Source organism: Grampus griseus (genome assembly GCF_964374135.1).
Source record: "Grampus griseus genome assembly, chromosome: 18".
NCBI classification, from domain to species: domain Eukaryota; kingdom Metazoa; phylum Chordata; class Mammalia; order Artiodactyla; family Delphinidae; genus Grampus; species Grampus griseus.
This window is the reverse complement of record NC_139012.1, coordinates 8,609,711-8,632,746: the sequence shown is the minus strand read 5'-3', so window position 1 is coordinate 8,632,746 and position 23,036 is coordinate 8,609,711. Positions and strand designations below refer to the sequence as shown.

Genomic DNA, 23,036 nt, shown 5'->3' with positions numbered 1-23,036 from the left:
TAACTTGTGGGAGAAGACAGGTGGTTTTTATGTTCCAAATAATTCTTAATTCTTGTTTTAAAAAGACCCAAAAAAGGGAGTGTGTCCTCTGCCCAGAATTAGCTGCCTATGAATAATTGTTTTCATCATTTAGGATTTTGCAGTTTCCAGGATGTTTTTTACCTACCATATTCATTTCACAAATAGATATTATGTACTTTTTATGTCTCTGCTTTGTAGATGAGGAAGCCAAGAAACACACTGAGTCAATGCCTAAAAATCACAGACTAATTATGGACAGGAATGACTAAAATCAGGCTCCCAGACCACTAGTCCTGTCCGATACATTAACGTGACCTCCGTCCATCATGGTATGTGAAGTATTTCTTAGAAGCTGTACCCACACTCCTAAGTTTAACTTTACAATATTGCTCGATTTCATTACCTGTAATAACTTCTTATTCAGGCTATTTTCAGTGATCGGGGGAATTAATTTGTGCTCTGAGATGCAGCCCTAAATGCACATGAGCAGGTGCACAGGCGACATACACCCTCAGCCTTCCTATTCACTCTGAGTAGGAAGGAACTGTGGAAATATAATTCCTGCGTCCAGATCACTGCTGCACACACACTCTCAAACATTCTGGTGTGGTTGTCTGATTCTAAAAATAGTGTTTGTACCCAGACAGGTGACCTGAAAAACACATGGCCTCCGTTTCACAGGACGTCATAGCTGTGGACTCTTAAATAACTCCTGGCATCAAAGTTAAAAATAATCGCTTTGCCCTGATAGCCTTCACTCACTTGCAGGAATGTTTTTACTTACCTGTTGGCTCTTGCTCTGTTCACGAGACACTCACGTGAAATGTGCCTACTTACATTTTTCAACCCCCTTATTTATGGGCGTTCCAACCTCACTGCTGTATGATCAGAGGCTGTGAAGCTACAGCTGTCAGGATTAGTTCTCTGTGAGGACTCGCTGCCAGTGTGTACAGTAGTAAACTGCGTGCTTTGGTGCTCGCCTTTCAGGCACCATCAGAGGTCTCATCAGCAAAGCAAAAGTTGTGGATGATACTTTTTAACCGTCTAGAAACTCAGCTAACTCATATATATAGGTATGTCCAGACTTAACATTTAATAAATGTTGACCTTCAGGTAGGCACGTGTCATAAAGACTGCTTTCTTTAATGGAAGAGAAACTAAATTGGGAACAAAATGGGTGACCACTTGGGCTACTGTTTAGCCATGTAACCTTTGATTTTTCTCGTTTGTAAACTGTAGGGAAAACAGTTTGTCTCCTAATTTACTGAGCATATTGTAAAGAAAAACGTGTTGATTATGAAATGTGTTTTGGGAGCCTTAGAAGAAAGGAATGAATATAAGTTCATGGTAGTACAGTGATTATTAAATGATTCAAAACCTGATACCTAGAACATCAAATTGTTGTTTTCCAAAGTTGGAATTACAGCTTGTTTAAGCTTATTCACATGATATGCTCTGCTTGAGAGGCATAAAATACTTGAATTTCTTTAATTTTAAATGTGTTTGCTGAGATTGTATGGATTTCTTTTTAAAGAAGAAGCTACTTAAAAAAACCATCTGGTGGTTGGACTCTTTGCCCCTGGGTACATGCTGATGACCACGGATGAGAGCGACTCTGCATCTATTACTATGTGGGAAGCTTTGTTTTAGATTAATGCTATGGTTTTCACTACACTGAATGAAACCCATTCTCTCCCAATGTTTCAATCACCTCTTAAGTTTTAGGATCGCTCTCTGACTAGTCAGTATAAAGATGATGCCTTGCTTCATGATAGCTGAGGTGGTCTCTGGTGAAGAACATGTTTTCTTTTTCCAGGAGCTTCTAAAATTTCTGACCCTGAATTTTGGTTGTACTAGATAGATTGCATTTCAGTGCACTCTTTTTAAAATCATGATTTATTAATAAGATATTTTAATATAATTTTCTCTGCTGTATCTGATGTTAAACTTTATTAGGTAAATATGAAAGCACTTAACACACATTTTGAATTAATTATTACCATTTGATATTTTAATGTATTATTTGCCTAGTTTTCAAGAAATTATCAAGAAAGCATCAATATATAGCCATCCCTTAGTTCATCGCTTAATGGATCTCAAAGCTCAAAAAGGTAAATTATTTTATGTTTCTTTATGTAATTTGGCCAATTCTAAGAAGACAACAGAATGTAAATGTTTACCTTTGCAGTGTTCGCTGATGTCATAAAGAGAGCTAGGACTTTTATCAATTGCATATTATATCTTGGCTTGTGTTTGCTAACCTGTAACTATCTCTAATAATGTTTAATGTCCCCTGCTATACCTGTGGGCCTGATGATATGTTAGAGATAATTTTGACAGATAATAAATCAAATATATAGACTTGCTAGGTATTTAGAGTTTTTTTTTTTAATCTGGAAAAGTGGAATACAAGTGCTGTACACTAAATATATGATTGTGATTTTGTGGTTATTTCTTTTCAGATAGGAAGATTGCAAGAGAGATAAAATAGTTTTATGTAAAACTAAAGGTTTTTTACAAATGCTTCCATGAAAAATGATTTTAGACTATAAAATATTTCTGGACTGTGCTTATGGTCCCTCTGATGTATTCATTAGAGGCAAATAATAATGTATTTTGACCTCGTGTGGTAAGGAGAATTTAAGGTTGAATTCTACCACCAGTGGAATTATTTGGAATTGACCCACTGTTTTTTACATCATCCTAAATATCAAGTATGACTTTGCATAGATTACGTAATACAACTATCCCCACTGTCTTGAGATAAAAAGTGCAGACATATGCTCTTGACATAGACTAGAAGAATTATTACCATGGTTTTGTGGAACAGTTGTAGTACAAATTTAATTGTCCTGGCTTCTTTCTTTTTCTCCTTTACACTGTGGATATTTTCTAAGGACTAGAGTCCTGTTTTCTTCGCCTTTTTTAGGCATACCAGGTGGCCTCTACCTAGGTGAGCATGTCTTTAGGCCAAGAGAGCTGGGTGTATGCCCAGTGTTGGCAGCCTATGTGGCTTAAACATGTACGGTTTTGCTGTAGTAATTTTTGCAAATCTAAACATTTAAAGTCATAATCACTTAGAGAATCCAGCCATTTAGATGATTTGAATGAAGATGCAGTTTCTCTGCAGTTTATGAATAAAATGTCATCATTATCATTACCATAATGCTTGCTTTCAACTTTGCATATGATAATTTGGCAAATTACAAAGGCTATGGAAGAAGTTCAAGGTAAGGTGGAGACAGAATTAACAAGAAAATAGTTTACAACATGAACAGACGCAGCCCATAATCACCTACATTGTCAGCTGAAGCTTTAAAAATACATTCATAGGCACAGTGCTAAGGGGATGAAGTGTGTGCCACTGGGACAGAGTCAGATTGCATTTTGTTGGAAAGGCTCCCACTAACCAGTAGAACACTCAGTTCTCAAGTACTGTAGGGTAGTGACTTTTCCTGTCCTAACTGTTTATACTTAGTCATCTTGTGCTTGGAAAGGATGGAGCAAACCCACAGCCCAGTTCTTGGATTTCAACACTGGCCTGAAGATCCAAAGAATTATAGGATGTCACTTAGTTATGCACAGATTAAAGTTAGGACTGTAGTGGATGCTAAAAATTCCTCTGTCTATGGTTTCTAATGTTGCATTATAATCTAAACCGTCTAAAACCTCATCCACGTTAACTATTCCGAATCTCTTAGGTTGCCTACTCTTGCCAACGGCGGCTCTCCGGCTGTTAGCACAAGTAGCAGTGTGTTATAAAGAACACTCCTCAGGGTCTGCAGCCTTGGAACAGGTTCGTACTAACCAGAGGCGCAGTGATTCCCATGCACAGTGACTCCCAGATCTGTCCTTCCAGCTGCTTACTTGACGTCCTCCATTCTGCCTTGTGTTAGTTCGGTTCCTTCAGGAAGCAGATGCCAGAATGGGATTTAACATGCGCGAGATTTATTGGAGGAAATGTCTGTGGAGGGTAAAGGAGGAAGGAGCAGAAGAAGGCCGGGAGAGCCTTCGCATCACTGCAGGTCCAGGTGAGCAGAGGCCGCATCACAGCTCTGAGAAAGTCTTGGGCAGGCCCACAGGGAGTCACCCCACAGAGCTGCCCCCTGGACGAACATCCTCTGCAGCGGGAGAGGGGCCGGCTTAGAGGCAGCCCAGGGGAAGCCTGGCCTCCGAGGAGCCAGGTGAACCTGCTGCAGCACGTTCTCTTAATCCAAGCAGCACACCTCTGTAGCCAGCGTGCCAGATGGCGGATCCAGATGCATTAAAAAATAATTTTGCTTTTGCAGATTTGCCCCTCCGCCTGTATTTTCTATCTCAGTTTATGGCAACGTCATTTCTCCGGCTATCCCGAAACCTGGAATCATGCCAGTCTTTCCCCTTTCCCCACACCCGTCACCATCACATCCTGTTGATCTTTACCTCCTAATATGTTTCTCTACCCCTCACGCCCTGTTTGCGGCATCATCTTGCTTATTTCTTCTCTTGACTGTTGTAACTGCCTTCTAACTGGCCTCCCCAACCCTGGGCTGGCTCCCTTTCTTTATCCACAGATGCATGATCTTTTTAAAAATTAACATCTTGTCACATTCTCCTCCTCCCTAAAATTCTTCAGTGCCTCAGTGTTTCCTATAGGATAAAATCGAGACTTCTTAGCATGGCACACAGTGTTTTATCTCATGCTATGACCACCACTTATCCTATATTCAAGTTCTCAGAGTTTCCTAAATTGGAAAATTGGTCAAGAGTCTTTTGCCAGTGGGCTTCTGCACATGTAGATGCCTACGTACGGCGTATCTTGCCTTCTCTTATCTGACTTACAAACCCATAGTCATCGAGTCTCAGGTCATTCTTTGCTGAGCTCTCTGAGGCATGGAGCTTTCTCTTTCTGTTTTTGAGTTAACTAGTTAAGTCTCTATTCGACCACTTATATGTTGCTCTATCTTTGTATTCACAGTGCCCATGTACTCAGTAAATGAGGGAACGAATGAATTAGCTATAACTGAGGCCTAATGGCTGGACTTAAAATCTGCTCATTAGGGATGAGCTTGTATTTCTAGCCACTAGTCAGTTGATCTTTTCAGGACCAGGTACAATGTATTACTTAGGGATAGCACTAAGTCTTTCACAAGGATCTTCATAAATCTTTACAGAGTTGGATTAATGGAAAATATGGCCTTTATAAGCAACATTGCCTCAATAGAGGAAGAAGGAAGTTTGAGTAATTCTATTGCTGCTTAAGAAACACACCAAACTAGAGTCTTGAGTTAATATATTAATATACTAGTTGGAGTACTATAGCCGCATAATTATTAATGTGAAAATCATCCATCGACATGTTTTACATGTTTAAAAAGTAACCTGAATAAGTATCTGCTAGATAAGACTAATAAATGTTCCACGTATTGAATAAAAATAACTCAAACATGATTATCTGCCTCAGATATCTTCAAAACTCAGGGCAGAATGTCAAGTTTGAACGTCACTTATTGCCCTCGATGGGGCGTCTACCACTGCCTCAAGAACTCACAAATTCACGCTTGGCTCCCAGACCCAGGGCTGCTGCCTCACTTCAGACTCTTGCATCTTTTGTCTAGATTATTACGTCTTCCCATTAGCTTCTAACGTAGCCTCAGCTGCTGCTGCCAGAAGTCGATTCTCAAATACCAATTTTGATTGTGTCAGTTCTTGTCCTAATGATTTTTATTGGCTCCTGTTCACCTTGTAGAAGAAAGGTCAACATTGCCCACAGGTCTGATCCCAGCCCTTCTTCAGGCTTATTTTCTGCACCAGCTTGTACACCAGCTCCCCGGTCCTTCCAGGCTCTCAAGCTGGCCTCCACACCCTGGCAGTGTTGCGTCTCCCTTGACCTTGCTTCCTTCCTTCTCCGCCTGGCAGCCTTCCCCTTCCCTCCACCTCAACTCAAGTGTCTCCTCCTTGAGGATGCTTCTCCTGATTTGACCAAGCAGCGGTGCTTCCCATAGCACCTCAGAAATATTTCTTTTATTCCACTTATCACACTTCATTGGCATCTGTTTAATTGTCTCTCCCCGGTACGATCCCAGCAGTAGGCTCTGAGTACAATTAGATTTGGTTCTGTTTTTTTCCCACTTGCATCCTGAGCAGTGTCAGTAAAAAAATGAATTTTCTTTCTTTGGTAATTGTAGCTATCATTTGAGCCACGTGATGAAAGTTACAGCTTCTCTTTATTCTTGAAAGTACGTGGACATCCAGACAAAAAACATTTGTGAAAATGTCTCAAGAATTAGTTTCAACATAAGGGCCCGAGACCTTGACATTGCTGAGGCATTCAGAATTGTAGCTTTCAGGTTTACCTGTGACCATTCACTAATCTGAAAATATCTTTAACATCTTTAAAAAAAATTCTGTAGGTATTTCTAAGAAGTACATGACATTCATCTTTGAATAGAAGATTCGATTGAATGACAGTGTCTTTCATTTCGTTGAGGGGTTTTTACTTTAAATTTCACAGACAGGTTTCTGTGACAGCCCTCAAATGGAAGCTCGAATTCACTTGTCATAGCTATTAAAGAATTTTTTTTCTTTTCATCTATTTCTGTGATTTGACCCTTCCATTTATTATTGCTGTTATTGACCTTAAAAGTATAAAAGAGAAGAATACAGACAGAGCCTCTATTTTTGAAGGCTTCTTACAATCCAGCCTTGGAAATCAATTCACTGTCGAATTTTCCTCTTAAGAAAAATATCATCGTGAAGGGCAGAATCTTGCTAATTTTTACTTCATACTTGAAACCCCTTTAATTCTCTGGAGAACAAGAGCACCTGGTAGATTTTATTCACTATCAGCAAAGATTTAATAGCAGGAAAATGGTGTTAAGCCTTTTTATGTATAAAAAAGCATTAAAATAGATAAGCCTAAGAGAGCAACATAAATGTAATACTTTCTTGATTATGTTTTATTTACAATCTGTTTTAATATTTGTGTTCAGTATTAAATTCATTAATAAAATAATACTCTAAGATTCTAGTAGATAGCTCTTATCTAATGGTATAGATATCAGAAGTTTTCTGATTTTCATACCGGGAAACCAAATCCAACATTTTTTGTAACATTTCCTCATTTTAGTTATTTATCCTGAGCCCTAAGTACTAGATAACAAGCAGAGAATATGTATGGAAAAATTATTCTTCAGAAGTGTAAATCAGAATTCCGTTGTGTGATAATGCTGTTAATTTTTGGGGAAAGTTGCTGTTCAAATCTTACCTAAAAACCAAAGAATATCTACTCATTCATTAACCTTCTCAAGATTCAATCCCATAATCAACAAATAACTAAGCATGCACTTCGAGGGGCCCACTCTTTGTGTATTATGTTTGGAGCATAGATGTCCCCCTGTTATTACAACAAGGTGACATTAGGGACACCTTTGTAATAGTGCAGCTCTTTGCGTTAGATTCCTGTCCAACGGTTCTTGTCATCAACCTTGAAATGGGTGGTGATATTGCTAAAACACTAAACTTGTCTTTTGATTTAAATGAATAACTACGGTTAAAATTGTTACCTCAGGGAGTTGCCTGGCGGTCCGGTGGTTAGGAGTCGGTGCTTTCACTGCGGTGGGCCGGGGTTCAATCCCTGGTCGGGGAATTAAGACCCTGCAAGCTGTGAGGCACAGCCAAAAAAAAATTCTTACCTCACAATCTTTAAATAGAAGTTAATGCTGAAAAACAGCAAAGTTTTAAGATGGACATAATTGTTCATGTGTGTACATTTGCTTTTAAAATCCAATGTATTACATCTAGACAAATTATTTCAAGTAGCCAAGTTCAGTATATTTTGGTTTCCTGCTATAAATTATGCTATTTTTTATGAGTGTCTCTTCTTACAGAATGAGTGGTAGTTACATAGTCTTTAAATGCCAAAGAGAATACTAAAACACTGTCAGTTAAATTTTCTTCAGCTTGATAATGTTTTCTAAAGGATATGTGGTCATCCTAGGTGTATGACTAATTTCAAATGACCATGTACGATGGATAGAATTGTGTTCTTTTAGGGTGTATGTGCAATTAATAGTGGTTACTGTTGTTTCATGAAATCTCTTGGAAGATTATTTTGGAGGGGTGTAAGTCATTTTTGATTATGCAATATATTCACATATATATTTTTAATCTCATTTCTATATAGAAGTAAAGATGTTATTCTTTTAAAAAAAATGACTAGCTCTGTTTATTTAGAAAGATAGTGAAAAAACAGGAATCATTTGTTACTACACTGTAGTTGTTGGGACAGCAGCACTGATCTGGTCAACTAACCTTTAAAAGAAAGTGCAAAGTCGTAGATGTCAGTGTGGTAGCTGTAGATATTCACTGGCAAAGTTTTTAGAACAATGATTGGAACTTTAGGAGACGCTCCTGGGATTTAGTGTACTCTAACATCTATTAATCCCTGATACATTAGGTGACTTGTCAAAGAAGTGCTGCATTTACAAGGGGTTTGCAAGGAGGCCCAAGAGGGCACATTCAGCTAAAGGTCAAGGAAGCAATTAATGTTCTCTGCTTTTCCCTAAAGAACTTCCAGAGCAAAAGCTGCCCCTCCACGCCCCATCTTAGCAAGGCAATGAATCTAGTGAAGGGAAAGTTAAAGTTCAAATACAACATATTACCAATATTATTTGGTTCTTAGAGCTCTTCCTGTGAATGTGAATACATGCCGTAGTTTAAGGAGAAATATAGTGAAATATATTAGAAGAGGTGACTCATGCTGAAGACTATCCGTTTTTCATCTCTTTGTTTTCTCTGCATCTCTGCCAAAGGTCAGTGTTTGTGGTGGTGATAGAGTGGGTGGTAGAGGGGGGCCCCTCTGTGGCACGCAGTGAGATTAGAGTTCTTTGGAGAATGCTTGGTTCTGTCTGGATCCTAGACAGGGCTCTGTGAAGGGATCACAGAATTTAGGACTGGAAATCATCTTGGCTGAATGTCCCTGCTGGATTATGGCCACTGAAGGAATTTTCCAACAAGGGCAAACTTAATTTACCTCCATCTTTCCACTATATTCCTCGAATGCTAGGAAATGATGTTATTGGAGCTCATAGGACAGTTTGACAACTACATCTTCCCTTAGGACTCAGAGACTCAAGACCCCTCACTCTCGTTCTTGCCTCAGTGCCGTGGAGAAATTGGAAAGTCTCTTGAGGCCTTCACTTTCTTACATGGTGCATGTTCATCATCTCAGAAAGGCCCCACTGATGTATGTATATCTCTCTGTATTTTGTCTCATTCATTCATTCATCCATTCATCTATTCTTCTTTTACGCATTTCCTACTTCCTTTCCTTTTCCACCTCCCTCCTGGCAACCATTCTAGTGTGTTTGATATGTATCTTTGATAAATATTTTCATGAATATCCATTTAAGGACTTGTGTAAAAATTTGGGAGTGGGGGCAGGATTACTGGATTGTAGGACATTATACAAAATGTCCTACAAAATACCTTAGATTAACAAAATACCTTAGATTGCTCTCCAGAATGACTGCAACATTCTGTATTCTCACCAGTGGTACCTGAGGTTCTGCCATTCCCACAAGCCCCCTATCACTCAGCACTGTCCAGCTTCTAATTTTTGTTAGTTTAATGAGTATAAGAGATAGCTTGTTTTAATTTGTCTATATCTGAGTTGGAACATTTCCATGTTGCTTTGTGGCTTTTTTGGTTTCATCTTCTGTAATCTGCCAGTTTATCTCCTTTGCTTATTTTTCATTGTGGTTACTATCTTCCTCCTTGTCAATTTGGAGGTTATACAGATTTCTTGTATATTCGAGATATTATCTCTTTTCAGTCTTAGACATTGTAGAAGATCTTTTCTCATCTGTCATCTTTTAATCTCATCCACACTTTTAATCTTCATTCACAGAATAGAAATCTTCACTTTTGATATAAGAATATTCATCACTTTTGGGTATTGCAGATTTTAAGAAGGTTCTCTCCTCCCTACTTTCACAAAGATATCATCTTATACGATTAAATTTTTTTTTCCTCTTACATTTGGTCTTTAATCCCTCTGGAATCTGCCTTTATGAAAGATTTTACGTAGAGATCCAGTTTTATTTTTCTCCATATAATGTGGCAGCTAACCCACCCCCTCTATCTACATGGGTTTGTCTCTGAGATCCCTATTTTGCCCACTGGTCCATTTATCTCTTGCAACAATACCATACTGTTTTTGTTACTATGGCTTTGTGGTATACCTAAATATCTAATAAAGCAGATATTCTCCTACCTCTTATTCTTCTTTTACAAAGTTAACTCTTTATGGATGTTTATTCTTCCATTTAAGTTTTGGAGTGAGTATATCAAGTTTCTTAAAAAAGCTAACTGGAATTATGATTGATTTTGTATTGAATATATATGACATTTTTATAGTATAAGTCACCCCATTTGTGTATAGAGCCTCTCTCCATTTATTCATATCATCTTTTATATCTTGTACTAAAAAATATTTCAAAACAGCAAGTATGAATTTGGGACTGCTGAATGTAATTTCAGCCTTGAGGTGTGTACAAGAATTTTGAAAGACGTGTTTAGAATGGCAGACATTTAACATGTCATCTAGATGTAAGCAATGATTCTATTCTACTTGAAAATAAAGGACTGCAGCCCTAGATACTCTTATTGGTTAAGTTCTCTCTGAGGCAGGGCTTTGCCCAGCTCAGCCTACCTCATGAAGGGAGGTGGGAAGGGGGTATCAGCACATGAGGGCTGACATTTTAAGGCACAGCTACCCCTCACACTAGGAAAAACCGTGGTCCAATCCACATTTTAAGCTGCTAATCAGATGAATGGCTTCTCCTGTCTTGCAAGGAGAAGCTAGTAAGGGACTAGAAAAGGAGGAAGACATGGGAAAATGTGCCAGAGTGTTCTAATGTATAACCTCATCTGTTTCCTGGATTATTCCCCAACTAGGGCTGTTCAAAGATGCCTCTTCATCTTAAAACTCCCAGTCCCTTCTTTGGAGTAACAATCTTACTTTCTCAGTTCACAGTGATGTCACCATTCTGCGGTAAATACCTCTAATCTATAATTTATCCTCCACGTATAGATACATAGACTCCACATCACATTGTTACCATTTTCTTTAATTTTTTTGTGTGTGTGAGAGAACATTTAAGATCTACTCTTTTAGCAAATTTCAAGTATACAGCACATTATTATTAACTGTAGTCATGGTGCTGTACATTAGATCTCCAGCACTTATTCATCTTACAAACTTTGTACCCTTTGACCTACATCTCCACATTTCCCCCACCCCCTGCCCCTGGTAACCACCATTCTACTCACTGCTTCTACAAGTAACTATAGAATTTTCAATCAAGTACCACACAATCCAATATTTTTGTTTATGTGGTGATCTTGTTTTATCATTTAGTTTCATGACCAAAATATAATAACAGTTACAATGACAATAATTAAAATAATTTATTGAATTCTATGTAACAAAGTGCTAAGCACATTATATACATCATCTCATTTAAATCTTCCAACACTATTTGATGTAGGTTCTTTTATCTTTCACATTTTATAAACAGGGAAATGGAGGCTTAGAGAGAGATGTGTATCTTGCTCCATAACTAGTTTTTTTTTTTTTTTGCGGTACGCGGGCCTCTCCCTTTGCGGAGCACAGGCTCCGGACGCGCTGGCTCAGCGGCCATGGCTCACGGGCCCAGCCGCTCCGCGGCATGTGGGATCTTCCCAGACCGGGGCACGAACCCGTGTCCCCTGCATTGGCAGGTGGACTCTCAACCACTGCGCCACCAGGGAAGCCCCATAACTAGTTTCTGAATTCTTAGAGACAACTGGATTTTTAAAAATTATATCATAGCTTTTTAATAGTGCAGAGAGGGGCTTTGGAGCAACCAAAAAGGAGCTCAAATTTTGGCTCCTTCATTTACAATTTGCATGAACTTGGTCAAGCTGACAAAGCCCTCTGAGTCTTAGTTTCATTATCTGTAAAAGTGCAAATAATAATGCCTACCTCACAAGTTGTTGCAAAAATTACGAGAAATATTATATACATATTTATCATGGTCTGGCCTGTGAAGTATGTGCTCAGTAATTGGTGGTTGATGTTGCTTATGAAACATACGTGATATTGTGGATGTTAAGATGCCATGAGTTGTCACCAAATAATAATATAAAATAAGTAATAATGAAATAATATAAGGGTATATTGTTGGGTGGTATCAAATGTCTTTTGTCTGGATAAAGGCAGGTCATAAAAGATCTGCTACTATTCCATTTTTCAAATAACTGGCATCGCACTGTGTAGCCAGTACGAATAGTTGAGATCTTAGATTCCATCACCAATCTTTCTTTTGCTCTGTGAATAGATTGGTAGCCTTTAAAATACATTGCTTTTTAAAAAAATATATCAGTTATTGTTTATTTCACATAGCATTTCAGAAATGTCTATTGGTGATTTCAACCTCAGTGAAATTCAGAAGGATGTTGCTATCCTGATGTATGAAATATTAGCTTCTGTTGAGTTATTTTCAAATAGCTTACCTTACTATTATTATGTTGCACCTAAAATCAGTGCCTATTCAAAAGCAACTTAGCATAAGTAGAGATGCTGCACCTCCATCAGGTTCTCCTTCGCTATGGTTTAGTACCACAACCACTGCCTTGTTGTTTTTTTATCCCCCTCCTTTCAGAGAACAGAGAAGCCGATGATGACAGGAAAGTGGTTGCAGAGATCATGCAGAGGTGTTTCGTTCCAACTTTAGTAACAGCCGTCTCCTGGGAGGGATTTCATTTCGTTGGTCATGAGATTCGGATTACTGAAGCCATGGATTGTTACGGTGCTGTTGTTTGGCCATCGGTATGAATTCATACAAAGTTTGCTGCATTTCAATGAGTTCTCATCCGATGTTGTTCGTTATTATATACTGTTTGGAAGGAGAAAGGAGGCTCCATGGTTCTCTTTTGTGACCTCAAACAACACTAAAATTTAGAAATCACGAAATAGGGAAGATGCTTTTACCAATGAATTCTATTTCTGATTTGTAGCGTTAATAAAGAGTGTTGTTTACATCTTCAGTTTTTTGTGACTATAAGTCACAGAAGTTTAGAATAGTAAACATTTTAATTTCCCATTTAACTGGTTCCATTTGAGTTAAACAATTATAATGAAATCCATTTCAGTCTCAACACGCAGAATATTCTAAAAGACCACCACTTATTTATCAATTGTCCTATGAAGGGTGCAGACCCCCTCCCCCCACTGTCTGCCTCAATCCCAAACACACACTTCTTTTTTTTCTCTTTTATAAATTTATTTATTTTTGGCTGCATTGGGTCTTCGTTGCTGTGCGCAGGCTTTCTCTAGTTGTGGTGAGCGGGAGCTACTCTTTGTTGCCGTGCATGGGCTTCTCATTGTGGTGGCTTCTCTTGTTGCAGAGCACGGGCTCTAGGCATGTGGGCTTCAGTAGTTGCGGCACGTGGGCTCAGTGGTTGTGGCTCACGGGCTCTAGAGCGCAGGCTCAGTAGTTGTGGCGCATGGGCTTAGTTGTTCCGCGGCATGTGGAATCTTCCCGGACCAGGGCTTGAACCTGTGTCCCCTGCATTGGCAGGCGGATTCTTAACCACTGCGCCACCAGGGAAACCCCACACACTTCTTTAAAATGACTGTTATTATTTTTTTTATTTTTTTTTTTTTGCGGTATGCGGGCCTCTCACTGCTGTGGCCTCTCCCGTTGCGGAGCACAGGCTCCAGACGCACAGGCTCAGCGGCCATGGCTCACGGGCCCAGCCGCTCCGCGGCATGTGGGATCCTCCCAGACCGAGGCACGAACCCGTGTCCCCTGCATCGGCAGGCGGACTCCCAACCACTGCGCCACCAGGGAAGCCCTAAAATGACTGTTATTATTAGAAGTTGCTGCTTTTAAGGATAATCAAGCCTAAGTAACTGAACTCTATATTCTTAGTTCTCTTTTCTCCCCAACAATCCCCAAGGACTTTTCCTATCCTAAGTGTTGAACCTACTGAAGGATGTACTTCTGTGGATAATTTTCTATAGTGATGTGTATGGATGCACACATGCACTCACATGGGCTCACATACATATCATAGCGTTCGTGGGGTATTTATCTAATAGAGTTTAATTTTACTTTCTGTGATTACTTGCCAAGCACTACTTTTTTCTTTTTTTTTGAATTTTCATAGGCCCTTGTTCTATGCTATTTTCTGGAAACAAATGTAAAGCAGTATAACATGGTTGACAAAAATGTGATTGAAATTGGAGCTGGAACAGGGTTAGTCTCCATCGTGGCAAGTTTACTTGGTAAGCAGGTGTTTTTGATTGAGTGGGATCAGCGAATTCCATGATCCTGTATCATTAGTTGCTTTTACTATCCAGTTTACTATGACCTGGGCCAATTTTAACCCCTTAATTTGTTAATGGGCTTTATCAGGAAACTGATGTTAAAGTCACCCATTTGGTTTTCTGGGAAGCTGGATTTTTATCCTGGCTAACTGGGATGTGCACCCCAGCATCCTGACTGCTGGAGGACGTGTGAAATACTAGGCATAGGCAGAGCTGACTATGCGGACTCAGACGATCTTTATTTAAATTTTAACCCCATTTCAACATTCCCATGTACTTGTATATTCCTTTTGGGTGTTGAAGTCCTATGCTTTTATGAAAAAGCATGTTAGAATAGAGAAAAAGTATGAGAAATCACGTCTGCTTCTAAGTTTAGGCGTTTGTCCATCAATTTTCTCAGTTATTTCCATTTTTCTTTTGCAATCCCTTGTTCTTCCACCAGCATCTTCTTTTCCAACTAAAAGTGATTGTCTATATGTAAGCCTGAGCCTGCTTCAGTTCAGTCTTTTTTGTTGCTGTTATCTATTTCATGGCCTTAATTTAGCTGCCTTCTCTGATGTGTGCTGCCCACATCTGTCCTGATTTCCTTCATCTTCAGAAGTGCACACCTGCCACTCTAAAATCTTGAGAGGAATTCAAGATTTAGCAGTTTACAACTTTCTAAACACTGGGGAAATATAAGACCCTTGAAGTCCTCTCCAAATATAATTTTTAGATTGCTCTGTCTTGATATTGCTTTCTAAAGTCACCATTCCATTTAGTATGGACAGTGTCAGAGGCACATTGGATTTATTCCTGAAGGCTTCCTCATTTAAGAGCAAAATTTGTGTTTTGGGAAGTTGTTCATTCATAATTTAAAAATATTTTTTTTATTGGAGTATAATTGCTTTACAGTGTGTTAGTTTCTGCTGTACAACAAAGTGAATCAGCTGTATGTATACATATATCTTCTCCCTCTTGGACCTCCCTGCCCCCCATCCCACCCATCTAGGTCATCACAGAGCACTGAGCTGAGCTCCCTGTGCTATAGTGCAGGTTCCCACTATTTATTTTACACATGGTAGTGTATTTATGTCAAACCTAATCCCCAAATTCATCCCACCCTCCCCTTCCCCACTGTGTCCACATGTCTGTTCTCTACGTCTGTTTCTCTATTCCTGCCCTGGAATGGTACAGGTTCACCTGTACCGTTTTTCTAGATTCCACATACATAATACATCGTGTTAATATACGATATTTGTTTTTCCCTTTCTTGCTTACTTCACTCTGTATGACAGACTCTAGGTCCATTCACATCTCTACAAATGACCCGGTTTCATTCCTTTTTATGGCTGAGTAATATTACATTGTACATATGTACCACATCTTCTTTATCCATTCATCTGTCAGTGGACACCTAGGTTATTGTAAATGGTGCTGCAATGAACATTGGGGTGCATGTGTCTTTTTGAATTATGGTTTGATCCTTTTGGTCTGCTCCTATAACTTGAAACAAATATCAAAAGGTGGAAACTTTGTTTAGTCAGTGATGATATTTACCTCTCTAGACACAAAGATCTTAATAGTCAGATAGATTCTATTCCTATGGGCAGGGTCGGGGGACAGAGGGGGTCCTTCCTTATCTTGGGATTTTAAAAAGATTTATGAAAAATGATAGACCCACCCACCCCACTAGAATGTAGAGATTCATATCTCTGTGATTCTACCAATGAAATGCTTATTTTCCTCCCATTTTAATATGTTCCAGAAAATACAGTCAGTGGCCAGAGAAACTTGCCATCTTGGGTGAAGAATGGGCTGTAAACCAGTCTGGGCTGAACTAGACTTCCCTTCCATTTCTTCTTTCATGTCTGATGATGTAGAAACAGCCAATCCTAGGCTTATTTACACATTGTTTTCAGGCTCTGCTACTGCTCAAAGTTCACTTTAAGGGCCAAATTTTATTGGTTTTTGCTTTCTGATTTCTTCCTGACAATGACCACCAGTATTCACTTTTACCTTGGGGATTGTTTATCTCTTCTTCATCTGAGCATTCTGTCCTGTGTCTATGATCTTTGGTTGTATGAGCACTATATGTGGGTTGTAGCTAGGTTTTAACATCTCTTAATGGGAAGAGACAGACTTATAATGGGGTCCAGCTGAAAAGACTTATAATGGGGTCCAGCTGATCTTTGGTTGTATGAGCACTACATGTGGGCATGAACATGGGTGTCCTGATACTTTCCATGTAATGACATTGAAAAGTCTTCTCTCCTCCCTCCATTTCTCACACTTGAGCACTTCCTGGTCAACGATAACGATGCCCAGTGTTATATACACCCGTTTGGTCTCACATGACTGGGGCTCAGACTTCTTTTAGTGAAGAACCCTTTCATCTTTCAATTGTGACATCTGATTGTTCCAATGAGGGTACCAAATACTTTGAATTTCCCTTTCTCTTGATTTTTTAAGTAGATAAATAGAAAATAACAGCAACAATAACAAAACAAGACAGACAAAAAACCAGGAGAACAGAAAAACGCAGCAGAGTGCAGAAGTGCCTGGGGAATCTAATTGTTTGTAAGGAGAGGCATAAAGGTGCCTTAGCATCCATTTTGAAGGGATTTCCCTCCTGTGTGTACTGACCAGTCCTTGACATGAGGTTAGCATTTGTGCAGAATTGTAAAGTGCATGGTGGCTTGAAACCTAATTGCTTTACCTTATCCCATGAAGGTTACTTTTCCTACTGTCCTTTGTTTCCCAGGTGCACATGTGACTGCCACAGATTTACCTGAGTTACTTGGAAACCTGCAATATAATATTTCCCAAAACACCAAAATGAAATGTAAGCATTTGCCTCAGGTTAAAGAGCTCTCCTGGGGTGTAGCTTTAGACAAGAACTTTCCCAAGGCTTCCAGCAACTTTGACTACATCCTGGCGGCCGATGTTGTCTATGCTCATCCATTTCTGGAAGAACTCCTCATTACTTTTGACCATCTGTGCAAAGAAACCACCGTCATCCTCTGGGTCATGAAATTCAGGTTGGAGAAGGAAGATAAATTTGTAGATAGATTTAAGGAGTTGTTTAACCTGGAGGAGATTTCCAGTTTCCCTAGCCTGAATATTAAGTTGTATAAAGCTATGAAGAAAAATTGGAGGAGTGCATGATATCCTCAGAGGAGGACTTGGAAAGGGAAGGCAATTTCTAGTGATTATTATTGCTTTAACAAAAAACCTGGATGATCTGATATAGCTGACTTTCCCAAGGGGACGGACACACAGACACACACACACACACAGACACACACACAGACACACACACAGACACACACACACACACACACACACACACACACACACACACACACACACACACACACACACACACACACACACACACACACACACACACACACACACACACACACACACACACACACACACACACACACACACACACACACACACACACACACCCCTTGCCCCAGACAGGGATTTTCCCAGATATAGCACACAGGTGTATAGGATGGCAAAGCCATTCTGTCTGGTAATTGGTTAGGACAATGTCTGCTTTCCTTATCTTTCTATAGTACTATTTATAATTATTATCATCTTAATAAATGGTGCAATTATTGTTAATGTATAACTGTAGAATGATGGTTTTTAATAATAGTATGTCTAAAATGTTTTAAACATAAGCTTATGTGATTCTCTCTTTAGAAATAATGAAATGGACTATAGTGGGCTCTACAAATAAATCTGACTAGGCAGACAGAGAAGGTAATGGTCAATGTTAGATTATTGTGGCTTCATTAGTGCCAGCTTATTGGTGGTCTGTCTTCTCTGCTTGGCAGGGTGGGTCTCCAGCACACCCTCTGAAATCAGTCAAGCTGGTGGATTCGAGGTTGCAGGCAAGGACATTTCACTCCAGTAAATGAAAAATGAATGGAAGAAAACATAAAATCAGTTGAGATTTTGGAGGAGCCATTATTTTATTTTTAGGCCAAGTACAGTTATTGTGCATCACAGAAAGAGAAATAAATATAAAGACTTTTCGTGTGTATAAAAATACACATGAAAAGATTTCAGTCTCTAATCTCAAATAACCAGACATATGGCTGGTTTTAAAGTTTAAAGCTCTTCTGATAAACATATAGAGACCTAGATATTTGAAATCCTATGTGCTTTTTTTTTTCACAAGGACCTTAGAGATTAGAATAAAGTCTGAAGTAAGTAAAGTCAGTGCAAGAAGAGCAAAATATTAGGATTTTGTACCACATAAGAAGACTAGCGGTTGGTAGCTCTTCCGGGTTCTCGGTGATGTTGGCTAGGCAGGCTCTGTGCCCTCGGGGTGGTCCTTGCCCAGCCCTTTCTGCTTTGCTGGAAGTTCTCAGTCTACTCAGGGTTGAACAGAGCTGAAAAGTTTATTTCCTAGGACTCTGACCTTAAGCCAGGATGCAAATGTACTCTCAGTGGGTTTTTTGGTATGCACGGTTCCTGGGGTCATCTCTCAATAATTACCAGTATTTATACGCCCCTTTATAGTTTTCACAGCCTGCTGTGTACATAAAGTCAACTAATCCTCACAACCATTCTAAGAGTCTATGTAATATCAGTATCCCCACTGCACAGGTAAAGGAGCCGAGACCACCAGGGGTGGAGCCACACAGCTGCAGAGTGGCAGCGCTAGGCACTCAGGCCCAGGTCTGAGTCCAGAGCCCGTGTTTTTTTTTTTTTTTAACCATTGCTCTGCCTTTATGTATTTAAAACAGTAATTTTCCAACTCTTGTAAGTGAGTGAAGTCATTTCTTTCAAGTGAAATCAGTACCTGGAAAGGTAAGCAAATGCATCAGGAGAAGATGAGAATCTTTTTCTCTGGTGTCAGGGAGGCTCATTTAGAAGGTGACATTTAAGCAAAGCTGGAAGGAGGTGAGGGAAGCAGCAGTGCAGGTATCTGGGGAGGTGTGTCCCAGGCAGAAGGAACATCTCTGCCAGACCTTAAAGCCGGAGCCCACCGGTCCTCAGGAGGAAACATCGGAGGCCAGTGAGCTCGGAGCAGGGCGAGCGGGGAGGCTAGGAAGCTTCAGTATCGGCGGCGGGACGGGGCCTTCGTGGCAGGCTGGGTTCTCCGGAAGCAGGCCAGGAGGCGGCATTTGATGTGCAGGCCATTTTTAGGGAGTGTCGTGGGGATCAAGACCTGTGGAAGGGGCAGAAGGAAGCGGGGCAAGGTGGAGCTGCCGTGCACGGCCTCAGCCGACCCACCCCCATGGGGCTGTGGACCTGGGGGCGGGGATGGGGGGCGCTGAGACTGCTGAGCCTTGATAACCCGTGTCGCACAGTCACTGGACGCAAGTGGCCCGGGAAGGCTGTGACCTTGGGCGAGGTGACTTACGCCGGGGGGTCGGGTGAGGCGATGCCCGCGGACGTTGACAGCCCAGGGCCGCCGGCCAGCAGCGCTGCCCGCGTGGAGGCGATGAATCCTCCTGAGGGGTCTGAGCAGCACATCAGGGCAGCCGCAACCTCAAGGCCATTGCGAGGACCTTGGCTCTTCCTCCGGTGAAGCGGAGGATCGCGGGATGGTTTGGAGTGGAGGAGTGAAGCAGTTACCCCTCCGTGTAAGGACCACTCCGGCTGATGTTCCTAGGATACTACGCAGGGCGGAGGGACCAGCGGGGAGGCTGTGGTGGGGATGGCAGCCCGGGCCCCCGCAGGGACTGTGCCCGGAGGTGGCGAGAAGGGGTCGTTTCTAGAAGAGTCTGGAAGCTAATGCCCACCGACCTTCTCTCCATGTTGAGTATGAGTGTGAGGCTGACTCGGGAGTGTTTGGTCCGAGCTGCTGGACATCACAGAACAAAGAACATCAAGAGTCATCGGCTGAGAGGTCGTTTGCACAGCTCACGCGGGGAGCAAAAGAGTGAACAGGAGCTGAAACGAGGACTGAGCCCCCAGGTGACCGCGCTGAGGTCAGACACAGCTAGACCCGAGGTATGTTTTCGAGGCTCTGCCCTCCTTCCCCCAAATTATATTCGGGTCTGTTGACTCAAAGAATTTACTGCCACTGTGGTTTTTGAGCCGGCCAGCAGAGTCTCAAGGTTCCGAGAAGCTGCCTCAGAGGCTTCTAGGAGGGTTTTAGGTGAAACAGCATGAATCTTGGGGTAACAAATGAAAAAAATGGCTCCTCTGCTAAAAAAAGGTTGTATATCACTACTAAGCTATTTTTAGTTAGACTAAAGTGTCCTTCTTTCAAAGACTGTGTTAGAACCAAGCCAGCTGTGTGGTTCTTAACAGTTCCTCTTTCTCCAAGTGTCAGTCTGTCAAACACAGTGCTCAACACCCATTGTTTTATTCTGTTTTATAGCATTCCCTTGCAAATTGGAGCACCCACCCACATACCCTGTGTCTCTCCTGCTTCACTCCATTCTGCGTGTTTGTCTACTTTTATCTTTGTGCTATCTTTTCTCCACACTTTTCTAGATTCAATTTTACAATAATTGAATTCCAAAAGATGTAATTTGAGTAGCTTTTTTCTATCTTACAGGTTTTTTTTTAATGGCTAGGAATTGATGTGTTAGCTTTAACCCAAGAGAATTTACTGTGAATTTTGCCTTTGCTCCCCTTCCTTCCTCCCTCCTTCCCTCCCTCCCTCGCTCTCTCTTTCTTTCTTTCTGTCTTTCATTCTGACAGGTTAAACTACGCTACTGAAAACCTTAGTCTATTTCTTGCAGTAACTTTCTGGGTTTCTAATAGAGTAACAATACTGACTGTCAGGGTTTTAATAGAGGTTATCACAGAATCATTATTGCTTCACAGCAGACATACCAACTTGCTGGCAATACTCTGCAGCTTAAAATTTCTGTTATATGCATGTAAACACGAGAGTTTTTGTGCCCCAGGCCATATCCGCTGACTTTAGGAAACTAAATACTGTACTCAAATCTTCTGTCTTAGAATTTACTGATCTATCCTATTTCATTTGTACCAATTTTTGTCTACCAGAATGTTAAAACATTGGTTTTCATGCCAGATTAATATTTGGTTTCTTTTTGGATAAAGAATTATGGCATTGGGTGACTTCCCAAGAGATTTGGAGCCATAGAATAAAGAAAGAAGATGAGGAAACATAACAGAATGGAATGTTCCTTTTTTTTTCCTTTAAATCCTCAGATTCCAGCAGCTTGGTGTTCTCTGTGAATGCCTGGTCTTTGTACACAGAGATCACGTCCAACTTGCTTTAAGCATTGCTGTTGGCATGAGAGCAGATAAGTAATTTCTGAATATCCTTTGGTAGTAAAACATATCCACTGGGTAGGATTTTGATACAAGAAAATATTTACATGTACTAATTTTGAAAACAATCTTGGGACCTTGGGCTCTAGAAATAAAAGGATTAAAGTCAAATTAAGTAGATCAGATAAGTAAGCTTAGTGATAAGTTTAGAAGAAAGTTAATTATACTGTGCCTCTTTTCTCAATTCCACTTTAACTTAATTTTCATGGAAATCTACATGTGAAGGAAGTAAAAAAATTGTCAAATATGTACATTTTTTCCACCAAATTATAAGGCAGTACTAAATAAGATTGGGAATGCAGCAGGTAAATCCTTTCACAAAACGTAGGGGATACGGGCAAAGCAAAATTGAAAAATCATAGATATTTGGTGGTGTGTTTGTGTGTGGACCTAATTCTTCATGTCTGCTTTATGGAGTCTGGAAATAGTTCACAAATGATTTCCACATCCAGGTTTTGGCATTTTTGAGTTTGTGATGTGAAATTAAGTCTAGAATATTTACCTGCAAGCCCAATTTCAGTATGTGCTCTGCTTCCAAGTTTCACACATAATCGAAGACAGTGTTCTGTATAATTGCATGGTTGTATTAATGGGACAGTTGTGTCTTAGGTGGCCTTAGGTAGCATCAATTAGTTCTGTGGTCATACTAACTCCTTTTACTAAGAGTTTCTGGCCTGGACATGAGTATTTACTCAGATTGCGTAATATGTTGTAGTTAGATTGCTGGGCACACACCATTGACTGCCTGTGCTATTGAACTAACCTTTGGCCTCTATCATCAACAGTGCTTATACTGGGAAAGCTTGAAGGCAGGAGTTTTTCCTCTCACTTCTCTCAGTTTCTTTGTTTCTGAGGCAATTGTCTTTCCTTGAAATCCAATCAAGTTTTAGAATTGGCACTCAACCATCAAGGAATTTAAAAGCATCACTAAAAATGAAAACAGATGTCCAGGTCAATTTTTCGATAAATGGCATTAACAGAAAAAAAAATAGGAAAATATTGGCTATCTGCTGCTAATTACTAACACTTTAGCATGCCAAAATGTATTGTTAGATTTTCTAAACAAAAGCACAAACTGACTAAAACTAAAATAAGGCATATAAAAGTACTTTAATGGCTAGGCATTATTTTATAATGCCACAAATACAGGACACAAGGCATCTGAAATTTTTTTATTTGGTAATGTTAGATTTTGTAGCTTAGGCTTTTGAAAATTTCCATATTTTCATTGTCCACAGTCTGTATGTCTATACTCTTCTTTGTTTTGATTTTAAATTATCAGTCACCCCTTACCTTCAGTGGATTGTGTGTGTGTGTGTGTGTGTGTGTGTGGTGATTTAATTTGGGTTTTCTTATCTGTTGCCATGGTTTAATTTGGGTTTCTTATCTCTTT

At 40.1% G+C, this 23,036-nt stretch overlaps 1 protein-coding gene across 5 annotated transcripts; it reads left to right on the top strand.

The window, feature by feature from the left end:
• The first annotated feature begins 805 nt into the window (after positions 1-805).
• LOC309835749 (protein-lysine methyltransferase METTL21E) lies at positions 806-18,002 on the top strand. Of its 5 annotated transcripts, none has more exons than XM_082675368.1 (5): positions 822-1,094; positions 2,053-2,132; positions 12,708-12,874; positions 14,218-14,335; positions 17,121-18,002. In XM_082675368.1, the coding sequence occupies exons 1-5, from the start codon at positions 1,048-1,050 to the stop codon at positions 17,522-17,524; spliced, it is 816 nt and encodes a 271-aa protein (XP_082531494.1). In that variant the 5' UTR covers positions 822-1,047; the 3' UTR covers positions 17,525-18,002. The 5 variants fall into 5 exon arrangements, with proteins under 5 accessions (XP_082531498.1, XP_082531494.1, XP_082531495.1 ...); XM_082675369.1 differs by lacking the exons at positions 822-1,094; positions 2,053-2,132 and adding exons at positions 3,747-3,817; positions 3,918-4,052; XM_082675372.1 differs by lacking the exon at positions 2,053-2,132 and having other exon boundaries at positions 806-1,094.
• The last annotated feature ends 5,034 nt before the right edge of the window (positions 18,003-23,036 follow it).

Bases quoted from the DNA above. Each gene is read 5' to 3' on its own strand.
- LOC309835749 (XM_082675368.1), top strand. From the start codon at position 1,048: ATGATACTTTTTAACCGTCTAGAAACTCAGCTAACTCATATATATAG. The intron at 2,133-12,707 runs GTAAATTATTTT...CCCTCCTTTCAG, and splicing joins GGATCTCAAAGCTCAAAAAG to AGAACAGAGAAGCCGATGAT. The intron at 12,875-14,217 runs GTATGAATTCAT...GAATTTTCATAG, and splicing joins GTGCTGTTGTTTGGCCATCG to GCCCTTGTTCTATGCTATTT.